Source organism: Trachemys scripta, chromosome 2 (assembly GCF_013100865.1).
Source record: "Trachemys scripta elegans isolate TJP31775 chromosome 2, CAS_Tse_1.0, whole genome shotgun sequence".
Taxonomy (NCBI): Eukaryota; Metazoa; Chordata; order Testudines; family Emydidae; genus Trachemys; species Trachemys scripta.
Window position 1 is genome coordinate 157089616 of NC_048299.1, and position 14841 is coordinate 157104456.

Sequence of the window (14841 nt, forward strand, 5' to 3'; positions counted from 1 at the left end):
TCTGTTACCCTACAGCGCCCGACACGATGTACAGCTCATTCACCTTCCCCTTTGATACTGTTTGTTCTGCCCTTCACTCAGCTGAGAACCATTCCTAGCCAACCTTGCCTTGTGGTTCCCGTGCACCCCCTAACCCCCCCCACCCCCACACGCTGCACTACTGGGGCTGCAAACCCTGCAAGGGGAGGCCAAACCCAAACAAGGTGCTGGTTTCTTCCTTGCTTTGCAAGCTGCACAGGGAGAGCCCAGGCGTGCTGCTCTCACTCAGTTACAGCTTCCATTGTCTTCACTGGTAGTGAGGAGTGCAGGGTCAGGAGGAGACTGTGCGGCTGTTAAGCTGCACACACGCCAGGAAACTGTGTCATCAATAAAACAACCCCCCCAGGGACATTTCTACTAGTGCTCGGTTTGGCATCTCTCCTACACACAGCCTCGGTGTGCAGCATGGCTGCCCAGCCAGCGCCCCGGTAGCATCTCACCACAGCCAGCTATTAGCACAGTCAGCACCCGAGAGGCCGCTTCTGCTCTTACTTCGGGTGCCCAGTTTGGTTTCCCAGGGGTGACCACCAGGGCTGGGGTGGTGGGTGGGGAGGGGCTTAAACCCTCCTAGGCTGTTTCAACTGGGACTTCTGCCCCCAGAGAACGTCTCCTGCACCTGGGTGCTTCCTCATTCCTGCAGCTGGGTGTGTGGAGCCCATCTGAGCTGTGAGCATCCGCTGTGGGGGGACACTCCTGCCTGGTGCATCACACGTGCTGTCTGTCTGCTGGTGCTTCTCTAAACCGGTAAAAGGTCATTGTAGGGCACTGATGTGTCTCCACGGAAATCCGGCTTGGGGGGAGACACAAGGAAGGGCTCCCAGCAGCACCCCTGGGGTTCCAGCTCCAACCAGCTTCCAGGAAATACTCAACATTAACATTCAACTTAAAAAACCCCTCATGGTTGAGTAATTTTACTAAAAATATTACAAAAAAAAAACTTCAAAAACCAGACTCCAAGGAGAGACTGCTGAATTGGAATTAATTTGCAAACTGGACACCATTAAATTAGGCTTGAATAAAGACTGGGAGTGGATGGGCCATTACACAAAATAAAACTATTTCCCCATGCTTATTTTCCCTCCCCTACAGTTCCTCATATCTCCTTGTCAATTGCTGGAAATGGGCCATTTTCATTACCACTACAAACAGTTCTTTTTCTCTCCTGCTGATAAAAGCTCACCTTAACTGATCACTCTCCTTATAGTGTGCATGGTAACACCCATTGTTTCATGTTCTCTGTGTATATATATATCTTCCTACTGTATTTTCCACTACATGCATCCAATGAAGTGGGCTGTATCCCACAAAAGCTTATGCTCAAATAAATTTGTTAGTCTCTAAGGTGCCACAAGTACTCCTGTTCTTTTTGCAGATACAGACTAACACGGCTGCTACTCTGAAAACTAAAAAGAGGCTTTCCATCTATCTCCTGCTAGAAGGGACCCTTGCAAAGTACCAGAGCCAAGAGATGAATTTATTCCTTGTAAAATATTCTTCTATTCAGCTCTGGCAACAGCCCTAATCATACCAGAGTAAAACCTACAAATCCACACACATCTGCTGAAAATTGACTTGAAAGACTTTCAGATCCCACGAGGGGAGAGGCATCATGCCAAGCGGAAATGCACCTAGCCTGGGAGGATGCAAAGCTCCTAGAAAAAAGCTGAAATGGAGAGATGGATATTATGCAGTGAAAGCAGATTCTGTAACACACACACACACACACACACGGCCATAGACACACTCACTTGTAACTAACACACACACACACACACACACAGCGAGAGAGAGCACATGGGTATAGACACACATTCTGGAATATTTGCATACCAGACACGTGAACACAGACACACAGGTGCTCTGTCCATGACACACACACGGCAATAAACACACTCAGATTCTCCCTCTGTAACACACACATCCTGTCACTTACAGGGGTAGTAAATATCCTCTAAGATGCTCGGAAACCTGTGAAAAATCTTTATTCTCCGGCCCCAGAGTGACGAGCTGAGTGTTCACAGTCTGTATCCAAGCCTCAAGAACAACGCAATCTGTTCCATCATTTGCCCCAAACCAACCTGCAGGACTGGAGCCTGTGCAGTATCCTAATCGGAGAGCATCATGTTCCCACACCTAACTGCTGTGAATGCCACCCTGAAATATTCTGCCCAGTGGCTACATGCACAATGCACTCTACTATTCGGAAAACACGAGAGATGGGGCTTTGCTCTCCACAGGGAGCAAGGCACAGGGCCTGGGCGAGGTTACAGATTAGGAGATTGACCTGGCTGCACACCTGGACAGACTAGAATGCTAGCTCCTATTGACCAGGGAGCTGGCAGCAACGGGCCTTGCCTGTTCTCAGGTCTCAAACCGAAAGCGAGGGCAGCGAAGTGCCTGGGAATCGGACAGGCATGTGGAGGAAGGAGATGCACAGTGAAGATGCTGGTACTGGTGCCGATGATGATGATGGAATCGGAAGGATGGGGATGAAGATCAGATGGCATGTTAAGGTCTCTGCATTTGTGTAAGAATACAGGGCCTGTGGGATAGGTCTGACCACATACATCCCCTTTATTACATACAGGACATGTGAGGTTGGACCTTTCCCACAGGTTTGATATTCCCCAGGAGGAAAACCCAAAGGTGCCATCTAACCACAGCGAGATGCACAAAGCAAACGGGAACCAGTTTGAAGACATCACTGACGGAGGCTCCTGACTGCCGCAGTCACACGCTCTCAGGTTCTCCCAGTCCAGGCAGTACAACGTCTCACCAGCAGCAGGCTTGGCAGAGCTCCCTGCACGTCACCGAATGGAGACTCTGGCAGAAGGGAACCCCACCATGCTAGGAAAGGGCCGTTCAGAACCAGGCACATGAGCTCTGCTCTCTACCCGCATAGCCTCCTCCAGGCCCCGGAATTCCTTCTCTCTGGGAATAACGCGATGGGGCGGGGCACTTCCCAGGGCTCCTCAGGAGCTTTCAGCTAGTCTCAAAGGTGAAGTAGCAGCATGGTTCAAGTCACCCTCTATTCATGGCCTCTCACACCTTGGAAGTAGCCACTGCCCCCTCAGCTCACTCTCGCCTGCTACCCCCCAGCCTTGGGGACGCCCAAAGCTGAGTGCAGAGCAGGCGAATGAATGGATCCCAGCTTCCCTTTGCATCCAGCGACGCCGTGCTGCACCAGGCGGGGAGCTCCAGAACTCGTAGGAAAATAACGTGACTCAGAATTAAACTTCCCTCGCCCCGCTTTAAACCCTCCCCCACCCACACCCATTCCCAGTGATCTGAGAGAGCAGCGGGCCCGTTCAATACCCTCACTGAGGAGTGAGTGAATGTACCCAACCCAGGAGCAGGGCGAGCATGCCAAGTAACCGGCCTCATGCTGCAGCTCAGTACCAGGGCTCTGCTCCCCCGGGGAGCCCACACGAGAGAGCAGCAGTTGGGTTTCATGAGCATGCTGGATTCGGAAACGAAAGCACAGCCGCTCGGAAGATCCTGCCTGGATTTGGTGTAAGTCTGTGATCTACTTAGCGTGGAGCCTGGCACAAAGCCCAGGGGCCTGGCGCTAAGGTGAGGGTGAACTGCAAAACTGTTCAGATCTACAAATCCTTCACATGCTGGAGATTCAATAGCAGCATCCCCATGGAGACTTACACGGTAGGTAGCAAAATACACAATCAGTTCCTGCTTTGCTTACCTGCCAGTACCTAGGCAGGGGTCCGAGTCTCTGTCCCAGAGGAAGGAGCCCAGGAAAGGGGAGAGCCCAAGGGAACAGCTTTCATTCAAAGAGTTTAAAGGATCAGCAAAGGTAGAGACTTTCTACAAGTCAACTCTGGGCCAATTCACTTCTGACTTCCACCCCTGCAAGCCCACCCACACACACACACACACACACCACCATGCACACAGTGCACACACACAGCGCCGTGCACACACACACACACACACACACACACACACACAGAGCGCCGTGCACACAGTGCACACACACAGCGCCATGCACACACACACACAGAGCGCCCCCCCATGCACTCCAGCCCTGGGAAGCACACCTACGCCTGTCCATGGCCACAGGTGCCCCCCCACTCGGCTCCCATGTTGCTCGCGGTCTCTCACTGAGGAGGCAACAGATAAGAGTTCAAGCAGGGAGTGGAGCTCGGAAATGCTCCCCCTCCAAGCAGGGCTCCCCAGCACTGCCCAGAGCCCTCGCGCCCCCCATGCTTTACCTGGCAACAGGGAGCAGGCCCAGCCCTGATGGAGTACCCCCCATTCCCCAGGGCTGGCCTGGGACAGCTCCACGGCCTGCGGCAGAGGGGATGGACACTCCTTAGCCTGCCCAGGTTGCTCTGTCCCTGAGGCCGGGAAGCAGGATCTGGGACGGCAACTAAGAGATAACAAACCGCTCCAGACCCCGGTCCCCCAGCCAGCCCAGCAGCACCTCCTGCGGGGCTCACTCCACAGCCACGTGTGCTGGGCAGGAATTGCTGAGGCGCGCTCTACTGCTGCTCTCGCTCTAACCCGGACCAGCTAATGGCACCTACAGGGGACAAGTGCATGGCTGAACCCAGGGAACACACAACAGGGGCCGGGCCCGGGGCTGGGGCAGGCTCACACCGGAGGGTCAGAACCACCAGGGACAGCCAACGTTCTGGTCACAAGCCGAAGTCTCTGGGCTCTGCCAAGCACCCGCCAAGGGGCTTGTTCCTTCCTACACAGGGCCGTGAGCCAAGGCTCTATCAGGGCTAGCAGATGCCCCAATGGCCTTTGCTGCCGGTCCCAGGTGCTGGAGAGAGTGCATGACCCTCAGTGGAAGCAGCAGCGCCAGGGTGAGGGTCCCATGGCGGGGGTCTGCACGGGGACAGGGGCTCCTGCCTAGGCAGCAGGACTGGGAGCTCCATGACCTGCTGTGATCTCATCGTGTCTGTCAGGACATGGAGTCACAAGTATGAGCCAATGTCCCTGCAAACATCAGAGTTTCGGTGGGCAATTCTGAGTCCACATGAAAGCTGAAGCACGTGGGTGCACATCTGTCTGGGGGGAGCGTGCGAGAGGGAGCGCATGGGTGCACATCTGTCTGGGGGGAATGTGCGAGCGGCAGTGTGTGGGTGCACATCTGTCTGGGGGGAGCGTGTATATTTGCATGAGCCATGTATGCGTCTGACAGACTGATTGGTGAAGAGAACATCAGTTCATCTAGCTGCAACAGAGACATGATAACTTTCTCCTTCCTCTGCCCACAGTGACGCTTCCGCTAACCTTCCAGTGGCCCCACACAGCCCCTGCACCTGTTGGATGCCTGTCAGCAAAGGCGCTGCAGAGGCCCAGCCCAGAGCCGGATGCTGGGAGCAGAGGAGTTTTCTCCAAGCTGGGAGAGACAGCAGGCGCCTGCTCCCACCTCAAGAGCAAACTCTGTTACAGAGAGCTGGGGCTAGGCTGGGCTCTCGGTGACAACAATTACCCCCTGCAGTCAATGGAGTTCGCCTGGTGTCACTGGGAGCAGAGCATGGCCTTTGATGTGCTCCCAGGGGCTCGCTGGAGTCAGGGCACGGCAGCACTGTACAGGTACCCCCCATCCAGCGGTGTCGAAAAGGTACTGTCAGGTGCAACCTGCCTGTAACACCTGCTCCTGTAGCTGCAGTGGGTGGATCAATGGGAGTGGTGAATATGAATGGGGCGGCTCTGGGGCTCAGCACAAAGCAGACGCACATACACTGACACTGTCTGCAGAGTCTGCACGTCAGAGCTCACCCCCCTCTAGCCCAGCCTCCACTTGAGAGCAGCCACTGCAGCCTGAGCCATCCCGCCCCGCCGCAGGCGCCTCCCCCTGCTCAGCCCAGGCCCTGCTCTTTGGCAGCTGCCCCACTGTTGTTGACAATCCCTCTGGAGACTGCAGCTCTCGCTGCCTGGACAGAGGAGCCAGGCCTGGCAGTGTGAGTGGCTCCACCAGCCCAGCACCTCCAGGGACCTCTAAGGGCCTGGCATTTCAGCAACACCCCTCTCCACCTTCATCCACTGTGCTGAGAGCCAGGGGACCAAGTGCTGAGGGTGGGGAGGTCCATAAAAGGCCCTGAGGATGGGCCTCCAGGCCCCCATACTGCACCTGCCACTGCTGATCTGCCCTCTATCCTGTGACGAGCACTCTGCGCCCCACCCAGCGGCCTCAACCCCCCCCACCTCTCAGGGGAGCCGCAAGCCACGCTCCCTGTCCACCAGTTCACTCCCCTTGCTACCCAGCAAACACCCCCACTCTGGGATGGTCATACATGGGCTAAGAGGGCACATGATTATAGGATCTCAGGGGCTGGTACCAGAATCCTAGTGACCTTAACCTACCTGATTGCAGGTGTTAATATCTACCCCATTCCTCAGGTGGTCCAAGGCTTTGTCCAGGTTCCCGGATCTCGCAGCCCTCAGAAAGCTGGTTGCAGCATCGGCCTGGGGGAGAAAAGAGAGCACATGAGTCAGCATGTGCTCAGGCTCCTACCAGCCCCATGTCGGGGCAGGGTACCCATTGCAGGGCTAGGGGCATGAGTCATTCCCAGAACCGAGCACACGCTGTAGGGAACAAGCTGCACCAGCCAGCTCCAAGGCACCTAACAGGGATCTTTCATCAACAGTGGGCTCAATTCCCCCATCCCCCCAATTCCTGCTGCCCCGTCCCACACCAGCACAGGGCCTGTCGCTAGCAGGCAGCCTTTTCAGTGCTGGAGCCTGGCTGGGGGTCTGTGGTGAAGCAGAAGGAGCTGTGGCTGAAGTGCCCCCCAGCAAAGCTGCCATTTATATGCAGACCCAGCTCAGGAACATGAGGGAAACGGCTTCCTTCCCCAGTGTTCTCACCCCGCCTGGCTCTCACCAGCGCTTAAAGGCCTGAGCCAGCCGCCGGATGTGCAAGAAAAGGGAGCAGGGCACTCAGTGCTGCAACAACTGGCAATGCCCCATTCAAACCCTCCACTGTGCCTGTCCCAACCCTACTTCCCCTCCCGGCCCCTGCCAGCAGGGCAGGCTCCCCCAGCTGTGCTGGGAGGGGATTGCATCGGGTCAATGGAAGGGATGGGAGGAGAGCTCTGTCAAGCCCAATGTGTTTGTGCACCTCGCAGAAAGAGGGCTTAGGGTGCTACTGCAGTGCAAATATTCCAGCATCATCACAATCTCAGTGTGAGGCAGTTAAAGAACCAGCCGCCTGACCGGGGCTGCAAGTCCCAGCAGCGACAGCTGCACTGGGACCAGGAGGGGAGGGAATGGATGATGGGGCACCATGAGGGATGCGGTCCCTGGCCACTTCATGGCGAGGCTCTCAAGGCTGGCCTGACACAAAGCAGCTTGGGAGAGATGGAGAAGCTAGTCACAGAGTCAGGCTTTCCACAGCTACAAAGTTTATAACCCAGCAATACCCCCGACCACAGCTGGGCACATCTGTCTGGCCCAGGGTCCTGTTCCCCTGGCCAGGAAAAGTCAGAAGGGAGGGACATGGACTATTTCTCCATTCTTGGCATGGAAATCAGTAAAAAATCCCTTGAAATAGACATGCCGCGAATCAACAATGAACCCAAGCTTGCTACAGAGCCCTCCTTCTCCACACCAGACATCTCACCAGTTTATCCAGAACCATTTCCAGCCGCTACTGGTCCTGCTTGGCTCTGCGGGGCCCCCTCCCAGCTCTGTGTGCTTGTCTGGGACACAGCCCCTGGCCTTGGCCCCCAGCCTGAGCAGGAACGCAATGCCCCTCAGGAAGCGAAGCAGGCACAGCCCCCGGTGAGACATGGCTAACTGAGACACTTGGGCTATTATTAACCTTGCACTTCCTGTACAGGGTGATGCTAATATAGTCCTGGGTCATAAAGCAGGAGGTGACAGAGCACAGGGCGGGGGGGCAGGGAGAAGCGCTTCGCACGCTGATGCAGACCCTGAGCCTCTGACCATAGCCCCCTAGGAGTGCATGCTTGGGGCTGTGGCTTGCTGCCGTGTCGGTGTTAGGAAGAGGGGGCGTTAGCTAACATGAGGGGAAGACAAGAGAGCCGGTTAGCAAGTCAAACCCTTGGCTAGGCCCATCCCCAGGCCACACCTGGCGGCTTCCCTCGATACTAGAACTGCCTGTGGGCATTAGGGTGCGTATTATGGCAGCACCCAGGGGTCTGGGCTCTGCACAGAAACACAGAGACAGTCCCTGCCCTAAAGAGCTTATGCTGTAAACAGGCCAGGCTGGCCGGGTGGAAAGATAACCACCCTTCTGTTGCATATGGGGACCAGGCCTAGAGAGATTTGCCCAGAATCACACAGGCAATCTATGGCAGAGCCAGGAACCCAGTTCTCCGGCGTTCCAGCCCAGAGTTGTAAGCTCATGGCCACCCTTTCTCTACGGACGAGCACCTATTGGCAGAGCTGGCCAAGGGCTGGCAGGCCCCAGCCATGGTTCAGTAACATTTTCAAAGCAAATCATGACTTGTTAGCAGCAGAGCAAAGCGACATGGGGCGGAGATGCTCAAAGGTTGTGAGAAGTGACTTGGGACGAGCCGGGTCTCTTGGCACAGAAACTACAACAACCGGTGTGGGTTAAACTACAATGATAATAAAACCAACTCTGCTCTCTGGAGAAAACCCTTCAAATGGGCCTAGAAGGGACCCCAGTGTCGCAGGGCTGAGCTGCTCTGTACTAAAGCAACGGAAGTAATGCCAGTAACACACATTGATTGGGCGCTTTGCACCCCAAAGGATCACACAACACTTCACAAACAGGAACTAGGAATCCAGCCACCACTGAAATGCAGCCACCTCTGGGGTGATGCAGCAGCTGTTTAAGTAACATTATGCAACAACTTGGGATAGGAAGTGAAGAACAGTGGATCCAGTTGAAACTATGGGGCAAATGCTGAGTGGCAGTAGGTGATGACCCAGGCTGGGACTTGCCCAGGACACCAGAGTTCACACACCTAGGGCCAGATATTCAGGTAAGCATGGCACACGGAGTCTGAGCTCTTAGCAATCTGACCCCTAGAGTCATCTTTCACCAGGTGCCTTGGAACATGTCTGTCAAGTGGGCAGGCCCGCTCAGTGGAAAGGCAGCCACTTCTGCAACACAGCACCCCTCATGCCAGGCAGGGGGACTGCTCTGTTCTGACCCAGCATGAGGCAGCACGTAATCACCAGTGCCTGGCCCACCTCAGCCCGGTCCATGAGCAAAGCTGGGTGCTCCCCTGAGACTGCAAGGCCCTCAGGGCAGGAACGGTCTCTTCTGGAACGCATGATGCACAACACGGGTGCTGCTACACAAGCCAGTGGTACCACAGCTGCAGGCTGAAGCAGTGTCTGGGCTTGGGGCTCCGTTCTTCTCTCTCTGCAGTAGTTGTGGGTTCGCTCAGTAGAGTGAGGACATCCCAGTCACCCAGCTCTCTCTCCACTCCAACTGCAGCCTCCTGGTCCGATAACCGACTGACCTCTCTGCTCCCACTTCAGGGACATGCAGCCAAGCCCTGGCTATTGCTATCGATCCAATCCCACGCGCCAGAGAAACAAGAGTCTGATTATTACTTGGGCGGCCGTCCCATCAAAGCAGCACTGGCGGCCCCCAGTAGCACCCAGCCCACCAGGCTCACCCAGCCCTTGCCACCATTCAGCCCTATGTGCAGCAAGTTCCTCAGCCGCATTTCTTGCGGGAGCCGCTGGACTCAGCACTGGCTAGCAAGGCTCCTGGCGTGAGCATACTCGGCATTACAAGGAAGAGGTGCTGGAGGCAGCGCTACGGTTTCCGATCACAGCAGAGCAGCCTCCTCATGCCAGGCGAGTGTGCGCGGTCTGTGGGAACACCTCTGCCTGCTGGCCCCCTCCAGCCCTCCGAGGAAGACCCAACTCCAAGGGACTGACCTGCTGTTTATGGTGCAGAGTAACGAGGGAGGCATCACGTGGCACTGAGATGCCTTCTGCTCAATCAGGTTTATCTACTGTGATAGACAGGACCCGCGGCCAGAGACGTCCCCATGCCGTGCTCGGCAGTGCACAGTTTGCACGCTGAGCCTGGGGTGCTGAGCTGGAGAGTCCACGATTCACAGCAGGGCAGAGCTGAGCATTTTATGTTGCAGCCTCAATGCAGAGGGATTTTCCAGCTCTGGAGCCTGCTAGAAGCCTCCTTTGCTCAGTCAGGAGCAGCGGAAGGGCAGCACCTCAGCTTGCTGTGGACATTTCAGCCGCTGCCCAGAGACCTTGCAGAGAAATCCCCTTGGAAGCGCAGAGCACAGTACAGCTTCCCTGTCCATAACACACAGCGCTGCGATGATTAAAATGAGATAACTCCACGGACTCCAACAGCCTGTGGCTGCCAAAGCCCGGGCACAGAGCGGAGCAGGGAAGTGGCCAGGAATGCAGCTAGAAAGCAAACAGAAAAGCAAAGCAGAGCTCGCCTGGTGCACAAAGGAGAGCCGTGTTGAATACTCACAGCCGTGTCTGGACCGGACCTGCCCTGTCGAACTGCCATAGTCCAGCACTTGAGCTGAAACCCAAACCTGGTCTCCCCTCACCCCCCCTCCTTAGCTAGCTACTCCCCGGCTTTGTGCGAGCCAGTAAGTTACACTGCATTCTGGCTAAAAATATAGGCTCCCTCCTCGCTTCAGCGCAGGCCCTGCAGGGCTCGCCAGACGCTAATGGAATTGGTTCATTTTCTCTCTATTATTCTGTCAGTCGGGATATTTACTACTGAGCCTCCTCCAGAAAGCAGTTGGCTGCTGCCCAGGCCAGGACGTGGATCGGAGCTGCTGGTGCTCTCCTGAGAACGGCAGAGAGGATGAACTCAGAAGACATGCCAAGGAGCCTAGTGTTCAATGGTCAATGCATGCCACCAAGGAGGGGGGCTGCGGTGTCCTTGTGGCCACCAACTGCTGGGGGACAGGGCCCTGCAGACCAGGCTGAGGCCTGGGGGAGCCAGGCAAACTATTGCTTTTCTCCCCACAACGCACGTGCATGTCTCAGGGATGCATATCGCATCCTAGGATGTCAGACAGCAGCAGCCAGACAACGCAGGCAGCCTGAGAAGAGGGGAGGGCTCGGCTTGGATATGAGCGGCACAGGAAACAGATCTGTGACTCTACTGTCTTCTTGGCACTACAGTGCGTCTGTCTGTCACTTCTGGGTGTCTTTTCATGGTGACTCTCTTCTACATCAGTGAGTCACCATGTCAGAGGCCAGAGCAGATGAACTCACCCATTGAAAAAGTACCAAAGGGATGATAGAGCGGGGCTAATTTCCAACAAAAGGACCTTCTGCATCATTCTTAAAATAAGGGCAGGCAGGTTGAGAGGAGCTCAGGGGGATGTGTCTGCCATCAGCCCTGCACACACACACCCCAGCATGTTCACTTACCACTTACACAAGTACTTGCATGCCCACACGCACTCATTGCCTCCATACACAGAGAAGCCATTTGTATTTTTCTGTCTTCAAACTGTCTGGACCGAGTCTCTGTGCCTTTCTGTCTCCCGGGCAGTTTTCCGGGACAGTTTAGTCCAATGGGAGGAGATATTCTTCCTGGCATTGCCCACTGAATGCAAAGACGAGAGAGACTCGATGGGAGATCAGACCCAGACTTTGCCGAGGGCTTTGCAACGCCCAGGACGAACGGCCAGAGGAGCACATGACACTACTCTTATTCTACCTGCTTTCTGCTGACGATTTATTCCCCTTTTGTCCCTCCCCGGCACGGGGCTTTCCCTTCAGTCCCGAGCGCTGGGCTCTTCCTAGCAGTCCAGCCCAATGCAACACACATGTCAGGCTCTTGATTCAGACTCACTTTGCACTCGCTGCACCAGCCTCTGTGGGACTCACCCAAATTGGGAGCCACTTTCGAAACGCAGGCCCAAGTATCTGCTCAATGCCCGCGGTGAGCAGCTGGAAGAGCCAGTGGGGGAACCTCAGCCCTGGCGCCTAGTCCCCCGCAGTAACCACTGCTCTGGGGCACTGCTGGAGCTAGCTGCAAACAGAAAGCTACAAACTTCCTGTAGTTAACAAATGCATACATGAGAGACTGTGCAAGTCCCTAAACCTGGGCTCAGGCTGAGTTTCCAGGCCCGTGGTCAGAGGATCGATGTCCCAGATCGCTGCTCAGGACACTGGACAGGGACAGAGTCCTGCTCTCATCTCCTCCCCTTCAGTCCCACCCAGGCAGCTCTGCACAAGGCTGATAAAGGAAGGGAGGTTACTAGTAACTCCACCTTGTTCCATGAAACACAGACACATTTATATCAGCCCAGGGAGCCCGCGCTGCCTTTGGAAGCTCTGAGCAGATAATGTTTTCCATGCAATCACCCAGCACCGTGAGTTCAGCCCCCAGTTGCTAGGGTCCCTGGAGGCTAAGGCTGCTTCAGCAATGTTACCTCAGTCACTGAGCTAGGCATGTAGCACCTAGTGATCGCTGCTCCTGACGGACCAAAGGGTATGCACATGTAGGACACTTGTTACCCCACTCTCCCCGCCTGCTTGTCTGCTGGACTGTACGCGACTTGGGGCAGGGACTATTTGTACAGCACCGAGCACAAAGCCCCTCCTCCCCCCCCATCTGCCGGACTGCACTGGAAATGCTGAATAACAATGGCACGGTGCACATCTGCCATATTTATTGGTGGACAGCAGCAACCGGGGCCGGCTCCAGGCACCAGCTTACCAAGCAGGTGCTTGGGGCGGCCACACCAGAGAGGGTCGGCACCTCCGGCTCTTCCGCGGCAATTTGGCTGGTAGTGGGTCCCTCACTCCCGCTCGGAGCGAAGGACCTCCTGCCGAAGTGCCGCAGATCGCGATCGCGGCTTTTTTGTTTGTTTGTTTGTTTTTTGTTTTGCGAGCAGGGGGGGCTGCTTGGGGTGGCAAAAACCCTGGAGCCGGCCCTGGCAGCAGCGGAATAATCATTATAACTTCCAATTTGCTGAGGACCTTCCCTGCGACAGAGGGGAGATTTGCACATGGAGGATCCAGGGAGATGACCTGGCTAGGAACATGGCAGAGATGAGATCCCAAAGCCTGTGACCCGAGTCAGGGATTCCCTGGCCGTCCAGCACATCTATGCACTGTACTCTTCCCAGGCTGGCAGCCCCAGAGAAAGGTGCCTGAGGAATCCACCAAGAGCAAATCCCAGATTCTGCATAATGAAGGGAGAGCAAGAGGAGAGAAGGGAAAGAAGGTCCAGGGCTCCCTCTCCAAAGAGTTCCCCACTGTCCTGCTCAGGAGCTGGCCCCAACAGCTCTGCCAAGGGCAGCACTGACTACTTCCACCAGCCGACAGAGAGGATGCTGGGAAAAGAGCTGGCACCTGCCAGACGGCTCCCAGGAAGCTCTGATACCTAGATCGGTTTTCCTGGCACCTCCCCATGGGTTTTCTTGTATGACCCCAGTGTTTGCTGCTGCAGAGATCCCCAGACCCCTCCACCACCTGCAGTGGAATGGCTAGAGCACAGCAAGCAGCTAGCCAAACCAGCCTCTCTGCCCGGCTCTGTGGGAAGAGACGCACTTACGGTGAGCCGAGAGCTGGGGGATTTGCTATCGATTTGAGCTCCTACTCTGAAAGGGCCTTTACGCTTTCCCCACATGGCCAATGATATGCAGCACAGCTGGGGCCTGCACAGAGCGCTCCTGCTGCTGGAGTCCCTCCCCACACAAACAGAGCTAACAGCGAGTCCGTTCTGTTCTGGGAACTGAGAAGGAATAAATGGGCTATAGGTGTTAATACCATTTAATAATGTTTGATGGTGAACGGTGACTAAATTATACTAATCCCTTAAGCCCATTTATTCCACCTCAATCAGTACAATTATTATAACAGTTTTCACCCATCTAGCTAAGCCCCTCCCCCTTACCCCGGCATCTCTGTGATGCATCTTCGAAGACCCCAGCCGGCCTGCAGGGACAGTGGCGATGGACCCACTGCAACTTAGATATCTCCTCTGATGCTAAATATCCCCCAGACACCATTTCTCAGCTTCCACCCCCTGCCAGCAGACAAGTGACCCATCAAATTGCACCCAGCCTTGTCTGCCTCAGGATCCGGGAGTCTGCCGTGACAGCCCCAGACTACTCTGCAACCTAACAGAATGGGCAGATGCCTCCTCACTCACACGTGGGCTCAGGAGGGGGATCCTGCAGCTGCCTGTGTGCTAGTCCCAATCCCCCGAGAGGCAGTGGCTGCAGACATGAAGTGGGCTCCACTCTCTCAGGAGTCCTCAAGGACAATGTTGGCACAAGAACAAATGGGTAAAAACTGGCCATGCAGAAATTCAGGCTGGAAATTGGAAGGAGGTTTCTCCCCGTCAGAGGGTGAGGTTCTGGAACAGCCTCCCAGTAGGAGTGGTGGGGCCAAACAACTAGTTTTAAGAGACAGCTGTACGAACGTATGAGTGCGATTGTCTGACAAGTCTGTGTATGATGGAAGGGGCAGGGCTCAGCAGCCCTGGGACTCACTTCCAGTTTGTCTTATGTTCCTAACAGCTCAAGCATCAGGGCTTCAGCCTGGGTCAGGAAAGGGTCCCCCCCAGAGGGGGCTGGTCTCCTTACTCTGGAGCATCAGCGATGGTGACAGCTGGGGCTGGGACATTCGGCAGGGTGGGCCAGGGCTCCGCAGACTGTGGTGGCACCCAGTATTCTCTGTATCTGGTGTTTGGCTGGCTGGTTCTAGTTCACACGCTCGGGATGTCACTGACCCCATGTGTGGGGCTGGGAAGGAATTTCCCCCCCAGGTCAGACTGGCAGTGACCTTGGAGGGTTTCACCTTCCTCTGCACCATGTGGGTGTGGGTCACTTGCCAGGATTCTACCCTGCAAGTGGGTATACCTCA

General features: G+C 55.6%; 1 protein-coding gene across 10 annotated transcripts in view; it reads right to left on the reverse strand.

Moving 5' to 3' along the window:
• The window catches only part of ANK1 (ankyrin 1), a 146117-nt gene that overhangs the window by 46389 nt on the left and 84887 nt on the right, over window positions 1-14841 (reverse strand). For 6 of the 10 annotated variants that reach the window (XM_034762043.1, XM_034762035.1, XM_034762034.1 and 3 more), the window contains exons 2-3: window positions 11396-11566; window positions 6376-6477 (exon numbers count right to left, since the gene is read on the reverse strand). In XM_034762043.1, coding sequence (XP_034617934.1) covers window positions 6376-6477; window positions 11396-11566 — 273 coding nt within the window. Of the gene's footprint in view, window positions 1-6375; window positions 6478-11388; window positions 11567-14841 lie in introns of those variants that run through there. The other 4 variants (XM_034762038.1, XM_034762036.1, XM_034762037.1 and 1 more) reach the window with 2 other exon arrangements.